The sequence below is a fragment of the Mauremys mutica genome, chromosome 7, assembly GCF_020497125.1.
Source record: "Mauremys mutica isolate MM-2020 ecotype Southern chromosome 7, ASM2049712v1, whole genome shotgun sequence".
Taxonomy (NCBI): Eukaryota; Metazoa; Chordata; order Testudines; family Geoemydidae; genus Mauremys; species Mauremys mutica.
The window spans coordinates 19982673-20004452 of NC_059078.1; the positions used below are offsets into that span (position 1 = coordinate 19982673).

Sequence of the window (21780 nt, forward strand, 5' to 3'; positions counted from 1 at the left end):
CCCTGTTCAAAGATTAAAAATAGAATGGTTACAAACCAAAGTGAAAAGGCATTTTCATTCCTTTTTAAAGTGAACATCTATAAAGATGATGAGGATTAGTTCTACTTTCATTTCATTTAAGCTAAAGCAGTATTTTTATTTTAAAACCCAAAAGAAATGTTCAGTTCAAGTCTTGTCTTAGTTGCACCACTATAAATTTGGAGTAGCGCCATTAATTGGAGTTATTCTACATTTACACGGAGAATATGGATCCATATAATTAATGTCTATATTTATTTTTAAGTTAAAAGTGAAGTTCAACTATAATAATAGTAAAATTCAAGGTTGTTGGGTATTTTCATAACAGAGCTTGGATATTAACTATGAAATAATCAAGCGATTTCTCCTACAGGTTGGGAAAGAGAAAAGAAATTGTTATGGTTATTTTGATTTTAAATATGTGGGAGACACTCCAATGCTACAGTATTGGAAGGATGGATGGTTGGACGAATGTATAGATGAATGAGAAGGAATTAGAGAGAGAGAGAGAAAAATACTCACCTCCGCCATTTTTATAGCAGAGATACGGAAATCGCCAGACATTGCCTAAACCAATAAATCCACCAGCCACGGACAGCAGAAAGTCAATCTTACTCGCCCACTTCTCCCGTTGAGGTGGCTTCCCCTCTGCCTCGTCCTCAGGGCGTGTCCCAGGGCTCTTGCCAGGGGAAGGTTTGAGGATGTCCTTGTGAAAATCTTTCAAACACTGCAACTTCTCCTTTGTTGCCATGTTTCTGGTTTCTAAAGAGAAAAAATGGCATGAATGTATTAAACAGATATTATTGGGAGAACTCCAACCGTACAAAACTTCTTTAACCAAACTAAGTTCCCTCACCCATTACTAACACACACGTTTTCTTTACTGACCAGGATACAAATAGGCCTCAAAAAGTACACAGAAGTCTCTACCTATGCAAGACCTTGTCGGAACATGATGCAAACACTTCCTGTGCTTGATCCAACACTCAGAGGTGAAAGGAAGCCGGTACGGTATGGTACGGCGTACCAGTAAGAGCCAGTACACAGCCCACATCACTGGCAGGACCGCTGATGGGGGAGGGGGCCAAAAGGGGCAGCTTCCCCCGGACCCAGCAATTTAAAAGGGCCCGGGGCTCCTGGCAGCAGCTGGAGCCTCTGGCCCTTTAAATCGCCACCAGTGCACCAGGGCTCCCGGCCGCCGCTACCGCTACCATGGGGCTCCGGCAGCGATTTAAAGGGCCCGGTGCTCTGGCAGCAATTTAAAGGGCCTGGGGCTCCCAGCCGCTGCTACTGCTACCGCGCCAGCAGCCGGAGCCCCGGGCCCTTTAAATCGCCCCTGGAGCCCCAGGCAGCACGGGCCGGGCAGTGCTGAAGGGCTGGCTGGGGGAGTCTGGCCCCAGCTCCGCCCCTTCTGCCCAAGGCCCCGCCCTTTCCGGGGCCCAGAGGCCCCCCCCCTTGCTCAGGACCCCAGCCGCCCTGCGTACCGGTAAGTCCCTTAAGTTACTTTCACCCCTGCCAACACTCCACTGAGTCAAAGACTCCCACTGACATCACTGGGCATGGGATCAGGCCAATGAGCACTGAGAGGCTGCGTACATTGGCACTGGAGCCTCACTGCTCTAAGAGGGTGACAGCTGCCAGATTTAGGAGGTGTAAAAGATGTGCAGTCCTTGTGTGCTGACTAGCTGCAGGCAGCGGGTGTACAGGGAACGCATGCTGCACCAGTAAGTGATGGTGCTGAGCCTCAGCACCCCCGACGGCAGAGGTAGTTAACAGGCTGACTGCGGGCCAAATCCAGACTGCCGGACACTTTTGAACGGACCGCAAAATCTTTTTATTGTCCTTGTTGTTATTGCGGTGTGAAAAATGTTTCTCTGGAGTCTGGACATTGACTACGCCTTAACCATAGGGGCAGAGTTTCTCAGGTTGCTGCTGCTTACTCGATGCACGCATCTCTGAATCCCTTTAACTCCTCTCAATGGGCAAGTCCAAATGAAATACATATTGCACTCTGATGTCTTCCGCTGGAGTGTACAGTACTCTCACATTTTTTAAGTAACATCCATTGCTCTTTGCCACTGCCCTAATTCTTCCTAGAATCTTGTATCATTTACAGCCTGCCATAGTCTGGCTCTGACTAAAGTATTGTGATGGTTTATCCTTAACAAGCTGGAATGGGAAGCCATTTCTCCTAATCGGACCATAGGATCTGAAAGAGCATCTTCAATTTATTCTATTTTCACGACACTGCTTTCACTTGGCATCAGTAAAAGCAAATAACTTTTATATTCAGTTAACTTCTTATATGCACGTATAAAATCACACATTTTCCTAGTGTGAGGGTTGGTTGGTTAGTTAATTAAAAATCCGAGGGCATGACTGACCCTGATGCAAAACCAAAAGCAAATTCAACCACAGGGGCTAGCTAATTTAATAGTGGGCAAATGATGAATTGCCATGTGAAAATAATAAACCATGACATTATTTTACATACAAGTGCCTTTTTTATCCAGGAGTTCTTAACTAAAACAGTTTAGGAATAACTACTTTTTTTTTTTTTTTTACAGCTAGACTATTTGAAATTATGCATTCATCAAAATGTGTTGGCAAGTAAATGGTAAACCCAAATTCAGACATTAGGTCAAATTTCTTCTGCATGCAACTCAAATGACTTCAGCTGACTCTGGCTTGTTACGTTTACACACTGTTATGATGCTGAAAATAAACATTTTCATCAGACCCAAACAAACCAGCAAATTTATGCCAGGCCACAGCCATTCCTTGCTTGGTACATGTTATAATGTGTGCACAGTCATAAAAATCATGCTTCATATTATCCCATTTGATAGCCGTAAGCCTAGTACTTCCTTGCTGCTTTCTGATCTGTAAACAGATTTAGAAGCTTGGGTTGACATTAGCTCTACAAGAAGTTTTTAATTGGAACATGATTCTGAGATTCATGCATCCGTATGTATCTATAGAGATGAAAACCTTTCCATACACCATGCATCTCTGAGCCAGTCAAACCTGGGCCAGTCAAGCCCCAGTGCCTTAAACATTTGAAAGGCCAGTGTTCTTGTAAGATGGCCCTCTGCAACAACAGCTCCCTACCGCTCTGACAGCTAAAAACACAAACCGTTTGTTTTACCACTACTTAATCACTATGGTATTCTCCTGCACTAGGAGAACGGTCTGTTATTATATACATACTAGTGAACAGTAGGGGAAGCTTGGGGAAGGAGAAAGATAAGATGCTGGATAATCATTAAGGCTAAGATTTAATCATGGGTATTTTTAGTAAAAGTCATGGACAGGTCATGGGCAATAAACAAAAATTCACGGCCCCATGACCTATGACTTGTACTATATACCCCTGACTAAATCTTGGGTGTTCTGGGGGGCTCCAGGGTGCAGCCGCTGCGCTGGAGGGGGAGCTCTGGGGCTCCCGCTGGTGCTATGGTGGGGGGCTCTGAGGCACCTGCTGGTCGAGGGGGGGGGAGCCCTCTGGTACGCCCGCTGTTGTTGGTGGGAGGGGCTCCGGGGTGCCCGTTGGTGCTGGATGGGCTCCGGGGTCCCTGCTGGTGCTCGAAGGGAATGGGGGCCTCTGGGGCACCTGCCGCTGGTACTGGGAGGGGGGGGCAGCCCGGGACTCCCGCTGCTGCTGCTGGCAGGGAGCGACCAGGGACCGCCGCCACAAGCGGGAGGTAGCCCCATCGCCTGGGACTGCCGCTGCTGCTGCTGGGCAGCCCTGGGTTCAGTTGCACCTGCCAGCTGTAGAAGTCATGGAGGTCCTGGAAAGTCACAAAATCCATGACTTCCCTGACCGATTCCCAGCCTTAATAATCATTAACCATTACGGTTTGGTTTTTCGTTTGTTTGTTTGTTTTGAGGTGTGTGTGTTTTTTTGGTACCTTCCACTGAAGCATCAGGAAGTGGCCACTTTTAGAGACAAGATACCTGACTAAACAGATCAACGATCTGCAATGAGATAATGCTTCTGCTCCTCTATGGAGGTCTTATTTTATTTAATTATTTAGTGAGTTTGCTAATCCAGTCTAACCTTACCGGTTGTTGTCTTATTTCAACCAAAGTGCAAGTTAATTTCATTTAGAATTTGCAAACCTAACCAATTTTTTGCATGCTGAGTTCTATAAATTCTATCTATCTATGAGATGGTTGACTGTCCTGTAGTTCGAGTTACTGGCTTACAGGCTAAGTGCTAATTGCTGTTTTTTGAGATTCTAAGTTCGTAACACATGGCACTACATTTTCTAAAGGGTGTCCTTATTTGGTGTTTTCTACTTGTCCACTCGTTTTGGGTGTCTCATTTTGGAAAATGTAAGGCTTGAGTTTTATTTTCTGATCCAAAATAACTTGGAACTTGATGATGGATCTTGGCTCTTCTGCAATCTCGCAGTGACAAACCCTCAGCTCTACACTCAGTTTTTAGTCCATCAGTAGGAATTTCACTGAGTGAAGAAGACAGCAGGATTTGAAACTAATTATAAGGCCTTTATAGCATTTAGCCAGCTGCATAGTGAGGCACAGTACATTGCTTACCTGATAGCTGTGCAATGCGCAGCTCTGGATCTTCTATTTCCCTCATTGTAACGTTTCATTTTTTGCTATGAATCTATTCATCTATTGTTGGCAAGGTCTCTACTCTATTGTCCATTAAGATACAGTGTCTGTTTATGGCTGGCAGACACGTACTGTCCATCAGTGCCACAGGAATTAACACTAAGCTGCCACTTGTGACTACAATTCTAGCCTATGTCATATGTTACCTTCAGGGACTGTGGGACTTTATCCCATTAGCTGCCAACTACTGGTGGCTACACAGCCACTCCCAGTTACAGGAAGTGCCTACGGCGTCTCTAAGGGAGGTGCCGGGGCCATTCTGTTTGGCAAGCAAAAGTCAAGAAAGCTGAGTTTGTTTAGTGAAAGGCATTGTCTGTATCATTAATGGGGTTGGAGTTTCATTTCCTTCAGTTATGTTCCACTGGGTGAGGTTCCTAAGGGATAACAATCAAATAGCCTGATGGAGATGCTGAAACAATACTTGCTCACTGCTCAGGTCAGAACAAGAGAATGAGAGATTATGTTTTACGGAATCACTTAGTGGGGCACTTTCTGAGATCCAAGTCCCTCTAATCCCCCCCAAGGAAAAAACTACTTTTAAAAGCCTGGAGTCCAACATGAGTAATCCAACTCCGAGGCACATGTCTGCCTTCCAGGAGACACATGTCTGCCTTCCAGAGCAGCTCCCTCTATGAAGCCTTGGCTATCTCCAGGAAGACTTGGCTTGATCCACTAAAGTTAAGATGGATAAACAATGAACAGCAGCCAAGCCTGCAGCCAAATATGTAGAACCTCGCTGGAGAAAAGGGGGAAAAAAATCCAACTTTTGCTGGGCTAATTCTGTTCTCATTTACACTGGTGTGAACTCAATTAACTCCACTGAACCCAATGTAATTAATCTGGATTTATGCTGGTATAATGTAGGAGAATATAATACAGTAGCTAAATGTGGCCTTTTGCATTTTTCTCTCTTTGGCTCTCAGCATAATCATTACCTGCTCCACACACTCTATATAATTGGCATATTAGCTCTTTTTTTTTCTCTGCAGCACAACTTGAGTCTCCACATACATCAGCCCGACTCCCACCTGTCAGGCAGGTGCATGAAATGTCTTACTCAGAATATCTCACTGTCTGATTAACACAGACTCGGTTGCTGCTCTCCCACTACCGGTTAGCTATTGGACCTCAGCGGAGAACTCCAGAAGAGATCGGCCTTAGGCAGAGAATGCCCACAGCTAATTCCAGGCAGCTCCACACAGTACATCATCTCTGGTGTAGTTACGTAACTACTATCTCTGTCATTAGAATAATGATTCATTCTTCCACCTCTCATAAAGGAAACCAATAAAAAATAGCAGGGTTCTCAACCTTTTTCTTTCTGAGGCCTGCCAACATGCTATAAAAACTCCACGGCCCACCTGTGCCACAACAACTGGTTTTCTGCATATAAAAGCCAGGGCCAGTGGTAGTGGGGTAGCAAGCAGGGCAATTGCCGGGGGCCCCACGCTACAGCAGGCCTGCAAATCTTAGTTGCTCAGGCTTTGGTGTCAGCCCCGGGTGGCAGGGCTCAGGGCACCTGGCTTCAGCCCCATGCAGCGGGACTTCTTCTGGCCTGGCCACAGCAAGTCTAATGCCAGCCCTGCTTGGCAGACCCTCCTGAAACCAGCTCGCAGCCCTACAGTGGGCCCCAGAGTCCTGGCTGAGAACCACTGCAATATAGCACCTTTCAATAGGAGTCAACGTCAAATTCATCCCTGGTTTATCTCCACTGAAGTCAAGTGATCTTTAAGGGCCAAATCGGCAAAAGCATGTGCACCCAGTTCAGGTGTGCAAATAGCCTGATGCATTTGTGCAAATCAAGGCTTGCCTGTGCACATGGGTTTTTTTGCACAAGTATCTGTGCATGCCACAATACACACACAGTTTTGCATGGGTGCCTTTGAAGCTTATAAACAAACATGTACCCCTTTGGTTCTGATCTCTGGAGTTTTATTTACGTTTCTTCAAAATCCTAAGAAACCCAGTTAGGAAAGAATGTTAAAAGGGCCAAAAATACTCTGTAAAAACTCATTTTAAGCAGAAGTTACGGTACATACAGGTAGTTTAGTAGCTTCCGGAGTGTAGGTGATTGATAGATTATAGCCATCTTGAAAACTACCTCACAAGCTGCACACTGGCTAAGTCCTCTCTTAGCAGAACCAGAGAAAGACGACATTGCAAAGGAGCAATATATGGCATATGTGCAAAACTGGTTACCAGGATGATCTCAGTTCTGATCCTGGCACCGTCAATAACTTACTCTGCTGCCTCCGCCAAGTCATTTGTTTTCCATTCCTATATGTTAAAATCTGAGAAGGCTACTTCTTTTCCTCACCAGGATATGAGAAGGATTAGATCAGTGGTCCCCAACGCAGTGCCCGCGGGTGCCATCTTAATGCCCCCGCGTCCTGGCCCCCAGGAGAGCACCTGCCGAAATGCCGCCAAATTTCAGCGGCATTTCGGCGGGGACGCCTCTCGATGACGCCACTTGCCGTTGGCAAGTGACATCATCGAGGAGTCGCTCCCAAATTTCAGCGGCGATGCCTTTCGATGACGTCACTTGTCGACGGCAAGTGGCGTCATCGAGAGGCATTGCCGCCAAAATTCGGCGGCATTTCGGTGGGTGCTCCACCGCCACAGTGGGCCTTCGTCTGGCGCCTGCCAGACGATAAGGTTGGGGACCACTGGATTAGATCATTAGTACACCTCTACCTCGATATAACGTGATCAGATATAATGCGGTAAAGCAATGCTCCCGGGGGGGGGGAGGGGGCGCTGCAAACTCCGGTGGATCAAAGCAAGTTCGATATAACGCGGGTTCACCTATAATGCGGTAAGATTTTTTGGCTCCCGAGGACAGCATTATATCGGGGTAGAGGTGTATTTGTGAAGTGCTCTGTAAATACTAAGGATTGTTATTGGGCAAAGTCCTGAAGACTTTACTTGGTTTTTACTCATGGAAACCTTCTGCCAAAATCAACCTAAGTTTTGTCCAATATAGGACTGAATAAAAACTGAATAGGAGTGAGATCTGACTCTGCCAGTTTCCTATTTGAATATGGACTGAGAAATTGCTTTGGGCCCCTTGTTTAGGCTTCTCTACAGCCTGCTACTCCCCACCCTCACGTGAAGTTAGAAGAGAAGTTGAGCTACACTCAAAGCTCCCATGGACTTCAATGGGAACTCTGCCTGAAGAATGACCGCAGAGTCTGGCCCATGGTTTTTACTGAGGGTTGGAATATTCTCTGCAGGCTGATGTTCAGGAGCTGATTTTGTTGCTGTTTTGGAGGCTTCCCTAATGGTAACTTCCTTCAGGTTGTGTTTTCTGTGTTTGTTAATGTTCCTTCTTGCCAGACTTACCTGTTTAAAGCCTTCTGTTTATCACGTTATAATTAATTTTATACTCCTACTTAACCAGATTGCCCTTTGCTGGTTTAGGCTTTATCAGAGCTCCTCTTTGATCTCTGTACATTCGTGAAACAAGTAAAATTTCCATCTCCATTTCATATTTTCACAAAATCGGCCATCCCTAGACTGCAAGTGTGCTGGCGCCACCTTTAATTTTCATATCATTATATTCATGAGTATTTCAATATTAATAGCATTGTGATTCCCAGCTCATAGCAGTTCACAACTCCTGCTGTACCTGAGGGCAACGGGGAAAAACTCTGATTTCAATAAGAGCAGAATCAGGCCCCAAATAAAATCTTTATTACATTTCCTAGGAGCTCAGAACTCTAAACCATGCAACTTTTGCAGTCTGTCACTTTCCCGCCTTCGAATATCAGAGTGGTTAGCCTACTCAATAGATGAGTAAAACATGTAACTCCAGATAAAAGTTCTGGCTTTTTTACAGGTCTTTCTTATGTCAGGGGGGAAATACTGATCCACGTCTTTTCCTGGCTACCCTCGTGGCCTGTACCAATATCCACAGAATGCCTGACTCCATTTACTGTCCTTAACACCTATCCCAACTCTTTTGCTTCATCAGACAAAACACCCCCCATATTCTCTGGAAAATACCAATCCTCCATTTAACTCATTGCCTCTCTAATATTCTTTAAAGGTTCTCTATAAACTTTCCTTATCATCTCCCTCACTTTCTCCTCTTTGTCATTTATGTCCTTTTCAACCTTCCTTTCTTAATTTCTTTTCTCTCTCTGTGTATGTCTACTTATTAATTTATCCATCCTCCCTTTCTTTCCTTTCTTCTCCCTCACTCTACTCCCTCCCATTTCAAAATCATCTCTCCTCCCGCTTCTCTTTTTGCCTGTTTCTTTCACTGTTATACTCCTTTTCTCTTCCTTCGAAGGCTGACATCTGGAAAAGTTGCTACAGAACATTCTGGGAGCAACAGATATTCCTTTATTTAGCTGGGGTATGTTACAAAAGGAAAGCCCTGGGCTTGTTGCAATTTCTTTTTAATCAATTGTATCCTGGACAAAAGGCATCTATTTTTTTCCAGCTGTCTTTTCTGTGTGGCGCTTGTGTTCATACTCGTCAAGTGCTGTAAATGGGCACTGTGTCTCAGCTCAGAGCTATTATGAAACACTAGCTGGAATAGAAAACCTGCAATCATATAATCCTCTGAATTTTCATTCTGTTATACTTCTTTATTTGAACCAATACATCGATCACCACTAAACCCAGAAGATTACAGTAGCTGACTAGGGGAAAATAAACCCACTGCCCTTTGTACCTTGGATTTGGCCTCTCTAATTGGAGGATAAAGGTGGGGACGGAGACTTAAAACTACTCTGTGTTTACAAAGAGAATACAATGGGTTGTATTTTAATGCAGTGTTGTTCTGCTCACAGCAGATCATGAAGTCTAAAGAAACAAAACACTCCACAGTCAGAGGTCACCTTTTTCATATGGGACTTGAGGAAAGGGAGGAAGGTATTTTGATCCTGACTGAGGGGAGTGAGAGTTCTGTAGCGTTTCCCATGTGGGCAGATGAGGGAAAAGCCAGAAACCAATCCAGCTCCTATTGAAGTCAATGCAAAACTCCCATTTATTTCAGTGGGAGAAGAATTAGGCCCCCAGACCCCAGGGCTGAAAAAAAAAGGTGCATGTGAAACTACTGCAAGGATAAGAGGGAGTCTTGCACCAAGAGGCCTGGTCAGTACAGGCGATGGGGAGCAATTGGATACGACATACAGCCAGCATGCACCTTCTGTTCTGTATGCTGTAGCTTTTGATTCAACCACTATGAATCTAACAGCCTCCCAGGAGTTATCACAGACACACCTTTGTCTTTACCAGACGTGGTTAATGTTAGCAGGTGACCCCAACACACTCCCAGTCCTGAACTTCCCCAGACCCGTGTGCTCGGATTTGTCCAGCCCTCTCCTGCAACATTCCGAGGAATAATAAGATCCGTAATCTCCTTTAAGGAAACAAAACCCACCAGTTTGCAACATTAACTGGAGTTGACATTCACTTTAGCACAAACACAGCATGGTTGGTTTAGATTAATAGTAAAACAAGTTGGTTAACAAACAAAGACAGGATTTTAAGTGAGCTTAATAATAAGAGAGGACGTTAGAAATGGTTACAAGCAAATAAAAAGTGAAAACATGCATCTAAAAGTCTAACACTTAATCTAGCAAGTTTTAGTTCAAAGCTTTGTTCAAGATGCCCTTTCTCACCCCCAGTCTTCCAGCAAGACGGTTACTGGCCCTCTCCTCGGTCAGGATGTCTTCCAGAGGCCCAAAGGTGCTGGTGCCTTTGTCTTCTTAGGTGAAAGAACTAACTTGGGGTTCTCTGTGCCTTTCTTTTATAGTCCAGTGAATCTTCGAAGTGGATTCTTCCAAAGGACACCCCTCAAAGTAAAGTTCATGAAAGCTGTGAGGAAGGCGACAGAGTCTGGTGGTGGAGGAAGCGCCACGCTCTTTTGTCCCCCACTTGTGTTTGCTGAAATGCAAATTCTTCTGTTTCCTGACATCTCCTCCCCCTGCTGCCTTGTTGGTCCTGTTTACTACTTAAATGTAAACACACATCCTTTGTTTAGGACAGAGCTGTTTAACAACTATTACCTCAGCAGGGCAGTCTCATTTTGAACCTGTGCTAATAACATCACACGGGGGGGAATTCATAACTTTACATATAATGTTGCTACCTATATTTCCCCATGATATTATTGACCAGCGACTTACTAGTTTTCAAGTGATACCTCACAAGGCACATTTTGTACAAGGATTATTACAGTACTGGGGACGGTGTGAACACAGGGCTGTTTTGGGTCACACCCTGCAGATCACAGAACATTGGCCTACTGGCCTCTTCCTTACCCACCTCACTCTCCTCATCCCCAGCCAGGAGCTGTGGAGACCCTCCCAATGGTACAAATGGGGTACAGAGCATCCCTGCACAGGGTGACTGCTACTCCTCTGCATCATACAGCCACAGCCAATCTCCTCTCATGCCAACAGGCCTAAATCTCAGCCACTGTCTTCTCGTGCCAATAGGCTTGTCCCACCACACACCCAGATACAGGTAAGTTCATCAGCAGGACTTCTTGTGGTGCTTCCACCACAGGTGAAGATCCCATATAGGGGAGAGGAGTAATGCAATGGTGCTGGGTGGTTTGCAGAGGTAGGAAGAACTGATTAAAGCTATTACGCTCTTCATATATAGTACTGGTAACTGTGTAGTGGGAATGTCCAGTTAAAATTTTGTTTTTGTTCACATCAAGCCAACTACTAACCTAATTTAACATCCCCTGGGTGTGTTAGCTAAAAGTGTAATGACTGTCAACAAGCTAAAGTGAGCACCATGTTCCTGCTATACTGCTCCTGATATACCAGTTTTCCAGGTTTGCAAGTACAATACATTATTCTACAGCACTACATACCCCCTAAAGTCCCTAATTTTTATGAGTGATGCCTTGACTGTCCCCACAACATTTATGTGTGCATGCAATTTACATGGCACAATGGATGCATTCCCAAATGTTGTTGGTATGGTTAAGGAGGACCCTTCAAGTCTTGTCCCTTAAAATCTGTTTTTTTTTCCCTTTTGACTGATTTGTTTGCACTAAATAATAATTCACCTTCCTACTAAACCTAGTAAAGTCTTTTAATTTTGGTTTGGTTTGGGTTTTTTGCTTCTAAGGGGCTGTTATATAATGAAGTTACAGTTCATTAGTGTGCCTGAGCATTAACCTTTTCTATAACCTCTGATAAACCATGAGCAAACACTTACACAATATGGACTTTGGAGAAATTTACTTGATCATGTAATGTAACCTCTAAAAAAAAAAAAAGAGACCTTATGAACTTGAATATTTGCAATGTTTTGGTATAGTGCCTATTGGCTTTTTGTATGTGATTAATAATGTATTGAATCTGTCCTGTGCGTTTTATATATATATTATTATATATATATACACATGGAATCATTAGGCAGCAATCTTTCATTTGGTGCTATGATTTTATACTGAGTAGGTCTCAAATGTGTAGAATAAAAATAAAGTAGGCATTGGATGAAGCAAGCATACGAAGAGATATACAAATATATTATGTTATAGCTTTTTTTTCCCCTTGGGAATAATTTCATTTTCCCCTAACATGCTTTGCTTTAGCAACAAATTCTCAATTTGTCACTACATTTACCCATATTGTTTACTCATGGGCTAGTCTCAAAGGTTGGTCACATTTTTTCATATAATGTTTTCCAAATACATCAGAATAAATGTTTGGGTGAAACAGAAGTTGATCCAAAACAGATATTACCTCACCCACCTTCTCTCTCTCTGGGGGAAAATAAACATTGGGTTTTTAAATCTCATTCAGGGTTTGGGGCGGGGGATGGTGGTGGTGGTTATTGCTATCCATAAGTAATATGTGACACTATGCAAAGAAGATAAAAAAAGGAAATGTGAGCAGCATTCAAATTTCCTTGTAATATACTCAGTGGTAAGCAGAGGAGCAGCTGTTGCAATGCTTAAATATCTGATACAAAAAGTTATTTCACAGATTTTGACCAATTTTATAACCAGGCTGTAGCATGGATGAGATTGTAACTATGTGGATGGGACTGTATTTCTTCATTATTTACTGACCTTATGTATCCATCTAAGTTTTAGATAGTATCTGAGGACTTATTCTAACCCTGCTTATGAGGGCTTTTATAACAAACATCAGATTGTAAGTGGTTTCTAACATAGGGACTCCATTCTGTAGGTTAATTATGTCAGTGTACTGGGCAAACTAGTCCTCCCAAATCCCTGATCTCTGCGTGAGAGGGAGGACATCCCAAAATGCATTGTTCACAAAAATCCATGCCCTGGCCCCAGCATCACACTTCTCCCCACCCTTCTCCACCACCAATAAGGTATCTCTGCACCAAAATTTGCCCAGAACGCACTAATAGCAACACGGTTGTGCAGCACAGCAGGTTGGAGTTGACCAACAGTACTGACACCGGATTGTGTGCATGCACTGAGCCATGTTAGCTGTGCCCACAGCAGAGGAACACACCAGAATCCAACTGCACTGTGAATGTGGTTCCACTGAGTGTAATTGGAGCCCTGGGCTCTAACGATGAGTTACCTTTGGGTTTTGTTTCGATTTTTTGTCTGCAGTGGGGCCTATAGTTCACAGAAATATGAGTCAGTGAGACAAATGAGTTGTAGACTTTTAAAATGACGCAGGCCAGCGCTGATATGATAAGAATCTTTGGTTCTCTTACTGAGGTAAGAATGTTTCTAAAGCACTTTATAAGACAAACTTAGTTCATAGCCCTTGAACAATAAGAGATTTTCATTCGGTTTGGAAACCGGGGGAGGGAAACGTTGTTTATTTACTTCAAGAAAACAGCAGCTGAACAGAAGCTTTAAACTTTATCAAGATTTGCATAGGAAATGAAATCTAACAGTGGTTACTGGTATACAGAGGGAAACGGAGACCAGGATGTTTCTGCAGAGGATATGCCAAAAGAAGAAGTGATAAACTGGCTGCATAAGCTGGTGGAGATGGTAAATTTTGCACAATTTGCTCTGCTCTGAATTGTCAAACATCATAAACAAGCAAAATCATGAAGATCATATGATGTTTTCTCTCTGTTTCTGTTTCCATGCCTCTTGTGAAAGGTGCCAGCCTGACAGTCGGGAGACTAAAGTTCTTTGTTTACGTACTGAATGATTAAGGATGGGCCAGCCCAGTTCAGTGTCTACTTCCCCTGCATTCCGCCCCCACCATCAATGTGCCTCACTTATAACCCAGAGGGATCATCATATCCAGTCATAAAAGGGTAGTTCAGCCTTCATGGCCCATCCACTGCTTGGATTCTCTGCTGAGACTCCCTACAAGGGTGTCAGCTCTGATGGGGATTCCTGTACTCGAGGTAGATCATTCACGCATTTTATACAGGGCCTCTGAATAGCCTCTAACAGAAAGTAATTTTGGTCGCTACTGACCTGATTTAAACAAATGAGCTGGAGGTGAAAGTCTTCCTATCTCATTACTAATCCCATGAAACATCTAGCGCTCCAAAATATCACATGAATGATTAATTTTTAAACCAGAAGTATATCTTCAGTTCTGCTTAGCCACATAGCTTTGACAGCTTTCATATAAGGAAAGCTGTGCTGTTGGTTTTGTATCGAGAGATATGAGAAGCAGATAGTGCCTAAAGCAAACATTTAATTTCTCTAAGGAAACTGAACATGCAGACCACTTCTGCTTGCCATGCTCTGAACGTGGCATAGCTGCTCCACATGCAAACAAAAGGCCCTGATCCTACACTTTAAATTCAGAGAAAGAGCCCACTAAAGTGCCACCTTGACTTCAACGACCCTGGTGCGAGTGAGGAGTACAGGATCACCTCTGATATGAGCAAAGAATACCAACAGTGCCGGCCTAATACCAGTGTCTCTCCCCTCAGCTGTCCATATGTTGCCCTGTTGTTGGTCTTTGTGGGTGAACATGTTTCTGTGTCTGACTAGACAAAACATAGCAATTCAACCATTTTCCTCCATCCCTTATCTTTTCTATCATTTCTGACAGATATCAGCGGATGGGTTTAGTTATATATTGCTTTTATATTCCAACATTGGGCTCTGTAAATTTCACTGACGTAATCTATTGCTGTTTACCACTTTATGAAGGTACAGTTCAGAAAACTGAACAGATGGGGCTAAATTATTTCCTAGTGTATAAGCCTATCCTGTCCTTCCAGGGTGAGGGGCAGGATTGGCTCTTAGTAGCTCCCAGTCAGCCTTTCTCTCTGACATCCAGGGAAGCAGAGCAGGCTAGGAAATGTAGTCCATTATGGCAGCCATATCTGTAGGTTTGGTTCTGACAAGGCCCGATGGAGTCCATATTAACAACACCCTTCCCCCAGATAAACCAGAGACCCGGAAGGAGTCGGGCTGTTGGAGTAAAAACAGCAGTCAAGTAAAGGCATCTCCTTATGTTTTACTGTTTATAATTGTTTGGAGATTTTGGGTAACGTCTTTGCAGTGGATACCTTTGAAAATTATCTGGAGTGACAAGGGAAATTGCATGTAGTTCTGCATCTCTTTGAGGCTGGTTAAAATAAAGTTACTCTGACAAAAGGAATGTTCTGTTAGCCCATTCAGCCAGTGAACATTTGCTATCTCCTGAAGCTCAAAGAAGCCCCTCTTCAGAGCCAAGGCTCTGCGGCTTGGAGTTGCTGAACTGAAAAACAGCTAAGCTGAGAAGCAGCTGCTCTGTGCAGCACTAACTACCTTGTGTGACCTCTATCTGCTGCAGGGAGGCATCACATAGTGGCATGAGCAATGAGTGACTATATAGATCCTAAATGCCCGGAGGCTCTTTTTCATGATTATTTAAGATTGTACCAATACAAAATGGGAATTTCGTATCGGTGGGGTGGGAGTTGAAAGGGTATCTATCATTTAAATGTCCCAAACTGTTATAATCATTATTACGTAATTATTTATTAAACATTTTATATCACAATAACTTCTCATGGCACTTAACAGAGATTTAAAGAGCCATCGGGTGAAATCCCAGTGCCATTGAAATAAATGGCAAAACTACTGATTTCAATGCCACCAAAACATCAGCTAGGGTCCCTGCCCCAAAGAGCTTACAATTTAAATTTCTAGCATCAAGATCCTGATTCTGATCTCAAATGACCTCAGTGGAGTAACTGCTGTTTTATGCTAGTTTAAGTGAGATTGGAATCTGATCTAAAATGAAGTTACACTGTTGTAAGTGGCTTGGGCCCTAAAATAAGAGACAGAGGAAGGAGAGCTTAGGGAAAGGAGGAACAAAGTTTAAAGTAAGTAACAACAATACTGTATGAAAAGCAAATTTCAATGCTCTGATATTTCACACATTCAAAACAAGTAAGAAAAATTTAGAGAGGATATTGCATTATCATAGGGGTGAACAACAGGGTGAGCAGATAGCAAGTGTGAAAAATCGGGACGGAGTGGGAGATAAAAGGCACCTATATAAGACAAAGCCCCAAATATCAGGACGGTCCCTATAAAATTGGGACATCTGGTCACCCTAGTGATCAATGACAGCTCTGGGTTGAATATAAAATAGCAATGGCCCCCATTAGCACTATATTAAATTATACTCATTTTATCTTCAAAGCACAAAGCATGTTCCTTTAAATAAACAGAAAATGCTGAATGTAACAACATATTCCAAATAATCATTACTGCATTCACAACATGTCCTGTGACCGACGCACCGGGCCTCAGTAAACTGGTATACATGGTAGGTCCGGATGGTATAACTCACTGTGTCATGTATTTGGAGTGGTTTTAAACAACTAGTTGTTTGGGGTTTTTTTTAATTGTCATTTCCCAGTAGGCCATATAGAAATAGTCACATCATTATTATTTATTATTCTTTTCGAATGGTGATGTACTGTTTTTAGTGGCTGGAAAGTGTCGTGAATGCTCGAGACATGTTGCATTGCAGGGAAATCTATCCAAGCCACTTCCAGTTTGTCAAAACACGTAATTGGTAAGTGCTATCCGCAGGTATTGCAAGTGCACATCTTGGCTGGTGCAAAGAGCAATCAGCTCTTTTTGGCTGCAAAGACTATTCAGCACCTCACAGAAGGCTCTCGGCCCCTGGCAAAATCAGGCCCTTTATGTGCAATCATTCCCATGAAGGGGCAAAATCAATAGAGGTTGAGACAAACATTCTGCTCTTGTCCTCAGAAAACAGCCAGCCTACTGAAGGGACACAGCTAACTGGTACTCCATAGAGCAAATTATGTTCTTTCTGTTAGGGCAAAGATGTGTTATCTTTGCTCATTCTGCCTGAAGAGCAGCCCTGCCTCTGAGGAGCACAGTCATATTAAGGGAAAGAAGATAGATCATCTGTCTTTCAGTCAGTCTGCCCTAGGACAGGAATAGACTGACACCTCAGGAAGGAACTCGTCATTAATGAGAGCCTTGAGAAGCTTAACAGTAGAGTGCATGCAGCATACAGCAAATCCTGCTCTAAACCCCTGAGTACAATATATCAAAGAACAGGAAAAGGTGCACAGGACAACAAAATTATTAGGGGTATGGAACAGCTTCCATACGAGGACAGATTAAAAAGACTGGGACTGTTCATCTTATAAAAGTGATGAGTAAAGGGGAGGGGACAATATGAGAGAGGTCTACAAAATCATGCAGGATGTGGAGAAAGTGAATAGGGACGTGTTATTTACCCCTTCACATAACACAAGAACCAGGGGTCACCTAATAAAATTAAGAGGCAGCAGGTTTAAAACAAACTAAAGGCTGTACTTCTTCACACAATGCACAGTCAACCTGTGGAACTCATTGCCATGGGATGTTATGAAGGCCAAAACAATAACTGGGTTCAAAAAAGAATTAAAGAAGTTAATGGAGGACTAGTCTATCAATGGCTATTAGTCAAGATGCTCAGGGATGCAACCTCATACTCTGGGTGTCCCTAAAAACCTCCAACAGCCAGAAGCTGGGACTGGATGACAGGAGATGGATCACTTGAAATTGCCCTGTTCTATTTATTCCCTCTGAAACATCTGGCACGAGCTACCATCAGAAGTCAGGATACTGGGTTAAATGGACCACTGGTCTGACTTAGTATGGCCATTCGTAGGTTCTTAGTAGAGCCTAGGCTAAGCTTATAACATAACCAGCTAATAACTGAAACAGTGTTAAACTGTGTCTACTTGGCTTCAATCCTGTTACGGTAACTCGACTGAAAAAAACAACATCACATTTTTCCCCAGGTAAACAGAGCCTAAATTACTCCATTGTAAATTTGGAGAGGGTCCACTGATGTCAACAGTGGTCATCAGATTTACAAGTGCATCACTGGGGAATGATATGGCCCAATGGGATCTTGCCTGAGTAACAACTAAGCATTATTGCAAAATTTCCATTGATTTCAAGGGGAGTAGGTTCGATCCTAAGTAAGGACTGTAAAACAGGGCCCCATGTCTATGGAAATTAAGAGCCTGATTCTGATCTCATTTATACAGAGGTAAATCAATAGTAGCAACCCTGCAGTCAGGAGCTATCACAGTGTAAATAAGCTCAGAATCAGGTCCTACATGTGCATTTCTTTGGAATAGAATTTTGACAGCTTCCCTCTCAACATTAATGCTATCTGAAGATAGGGACTTGAGAAGGGAGTCTTTGGCCTGGTCTACACTGGGAGGAGCGGGGATCAATCTAAATTACGCAACTTCAGCTAAGTGAATAACGTAGCTGAAGTCGACGTACTCAGACCTACTCACCGCGGTGTCTTCACTGTGGTGAGTCGACTGCTGCCGCTCCCCCGTCGACTCTGCCTGCGCCTCTCGCGGCGGTGGAGTACAGGAGTCGACGGGAGAACACTCGGGGGTCGATTTATCACGTCTAGACTAGAAAAGATAAATCGACCCCCGCTGGATCGATCGCTGCCCGCCAATCCAGCGGGTAGTGTAGACATACCCTGTGACTTGGAATCACATGAATAAACACCTCTTCCTACAGCCCTATTGCTCCTCAGTCCCATGGACGACAATTATTGCCTCAGTGATGTTCTTCAATACTGTGTGACTTAAATGAAACTCCTGCAATTACAAATACCTTATTCCTGGGTTTTGCCTTTTAAAATGTAAACCCTCCAGTAACCGTGTTGTCTTATGTGTTTTTTCAGTGCCTGGCACAACAGGACCCAATTGCAGATTGGGGCCTTTGGCAATGACCTTAATATAAATAAGAATGAATAAATGACCTGTTCTGCTCGCTTTTTCACCTTGAGTCTACTAAATCATTTAATTGTCACAAGAATGTAAGCCAACTGGAGTTTTGCCTGAACAAAGACTGCCAGATATTTGCCCTGTATTCTTTTATTATTATTCTTTATCTTCTCTTATAATATTACGCATAAAATAGCCTCCTTTTTAATACTTCCTATTTTCTACCTTTTCATCTATAGACTTGATTTATTAACACATTTGTTGGCATTTTTCTCTCCTAGCTTTGCATGGGAATGTATTTCATAAAAGTGCAAAAACAAATCAAGAACAAGCAGGATCCTTCTTAATCAAAAGTCTTATTGAGCTATCAGCAGAAATGCCAATGTCTTCACCGGATCACAAGGAGATGAAAATGTTATTTTGTTATAACCTCCCATTCCTCAACTCTGAGGACCTATACAGTATTTCACTGGAGTACATAGTGTTTCAGGCATGAGCACATGTTGGTTCTTTTATTGGTGAATCTATTGTTTGTGATATTTCATGAGTGTGTATTATTTATAGTTGTTGCTTTCATGTAGCAACTGTAATAAACTAGCTGGATTTATGTTCCTTTCCCTTATTATTTAAAATCAGCCTTGTTAAATGTACTCTTTGAACAAATAAATTTACTGCATAGGGAGTGTTACTGACTCCATTTGCAAGTCTTTTGCATCAAATATGTGAATTGCAAAGTGACTTGGCATCCCTACTCATATCTGGGAGAGGCAAGACAAGATAACTTTAACATGTAATTCAAATTACCATTCGGAACAGGAGGTAATCAGATTACTTCACAAAATTACTTTTTGTTCTAATTAAGTAGTTATTGCAATCAATTACTTTCTGTGTGTGTGTGTGTGTGTGTGTGTGTGTGTGTGTGTGTGTGTGTGTGTGTGTGTGTGAGAGAGAATTACTAACTGGTCCTTTTTGACCTACCTAAACCTGTGACAAGACTCCCTTCTGATTTTGGGAAATGGCCCAAATGGAATCCTCAGACCTGAATCATTCCAACATTTTTGAAGGGAGACTATAATCAGAATCCAAACCCAGACACAGATCATATTTTTGCAGCTGACGTCTAGTTCTACAGACAGGGCCGGCTCCAGACCCCAGCGCGCCAAGCGCGTGCTTGGGGCGGCATGCCGCAGGGGGTGCTCTGCCTGTCGCCGGGAGGGCGGCAGGCGGCTCGGGTGGACCTCCCGCAGGCGTGCCTGCGGAGGGTCCGCTGGTCCCGCGGCTCGGTTGGACCTCCCGCAGGCATGCCTGCGGATGTTCCACCGGAGCCGCGGGACCAGCGGACCCTCCACAGGCACGTCTGCAGGAGGTCCACCGGAGCCGCGGGACTGGCGACCGCCAGCGCACCCCCCGCGGCGTGCCGCCGTGCTTGGGGCAGCCAAATTGCTAGAGCCGCCCCTGTCTACAGAATACAATGAGCCCAATTAAAACCCCAGATCCAATTCTCTGGATATTCAGACTCCATATTCCAACTTTTTAGCAGTTCTCACCCATCTCTGTCACCATCGTTCACCTTGGCCACTTGTTTCCTCTCTGCTACAAGGTGTTATGTGTATAATACAGCCATTTAGTTTAACCTTTTAATGATCACCTTTGATCTGGTTTGATCTGAACCTGGATCAAGCTGGGTAGACTGACAGCTACATCAGAGTTCAGTACAGAGTCCAGGAAATGCACTCCATGACAGCAGTGAGCAAACATTCAATAAAAAGCTTTCACTCACACTTGTATGTTTGTTTGATTTTTCATGATTCACCAAACTTTATATTTCATTCTTGGTGCAGATGCCACAATCCCAGCAGTCCAGCATCCCTCAGGGCAATGGAAGAGACGTGATAAAAATACCAGTGTATATGAGGGAGTTAGATTAAGCAGTTCTATAAGAGTGGACTGATGTCACCCAGTTGCTCACGTGAGCAGAGCTCCAACATAAGTGGGAAAGAGATTATCTTCACTGTGTAAAAGGCTACCTCTTTCCATGCATATAAGCCATATAATGATAATATACTAATTATACAGAGAGAAAAAGTACAACATGAAGAAAAAGAAAAATGCTAAACTTGTCAGTTTCTACATTATTTACTAATATTTTAAAACTAGTATCAAACAAATGAAGGGCAGGGATGCAGATAAAAATGATGGAGCTGGAAACAGGGTTTCGAGTAATATACAGAGGACAAGTGCAGGAGGGGTATTAAAACATAAAATGTTATGTTTCTCAATTAATTCTTTGCACTGTAGATAACAAAACAATAACAACTACACTATGAAAGATAGGATAAATCTAGGTGCTTTAAATTGAACACATAATCATAATGTCTTCAACCAAACCCTAGTGCAGTAAGTAGGCTGCATGCAATGAGATGATATTCAGTACTACTAAGTGTAAATTCCTGCATTGAGGGAGAGGAAATAAACAGCACAGCTATTAATTGAGAGGTAGCTAGCTGTGAATCTAAGAAAGATCTAAGGGTGATCACAGACCACGAATTAATACAGAGTCTCAGTGTGATGCTGCTGGGGGGAGATGCCATGCTATTTTTGAATCTGTATATATAAAAGGATCATATGGAAAGCAAAAGTGATAACAGTGTCTTGTTAACACAGTCCTAGCACAACCATAGTGGGAATAGTGTGTGCAGTTCTGGTCTCCACAGATCAGAGCGGATATAGAAAAATTAAAGGAAACACAAATAAGGGCAATAAAAGTGATCCAAGGACAGACTGCAGGAACTGTATTAATAGAGTCTAGAAGTGAGAAGAATCTGTGGGCCATGAGCCATCTATAAATACCTTTAAGGTAATCATATGTGTGAAGGTAAGTAATTAATCAGGCTCAAAAGATGGCAGAATAGGGAGCAGTTGATTGAAATTAAGTAAGGAAAAGTTCTGGATGGAAAG

At 43.2% G+C, this 21780-nt stretch overlaps 1 protein-coding gene across 3 annotated transcripts in view; it reads right to left on the minus strand.

Annotated features, from left to right (window-relative positions):
- Window positions 1-21780, minus strand: part of SLC6A6 (solute carrier family 6 member 6) — a 237013-nt gene that overhangs the window by 43847 nt on the left and 171386 nt on the right. For all 3 annotated transcript variants that reach the window (XM_045025967.1, XM_045025968.1, XM_045025966.1), the window contains one exon: window positions 541-780. In XM_045025967.1, the coding sequence (XP_044881902.1) occupies window positions 541-769 (229 nt within the window). In that variant the 5' untranslated portion in view covers window positions 770-780. The remainder of the gene's footprint in view (window positions 1-540; window positions 781-21780) is intronic.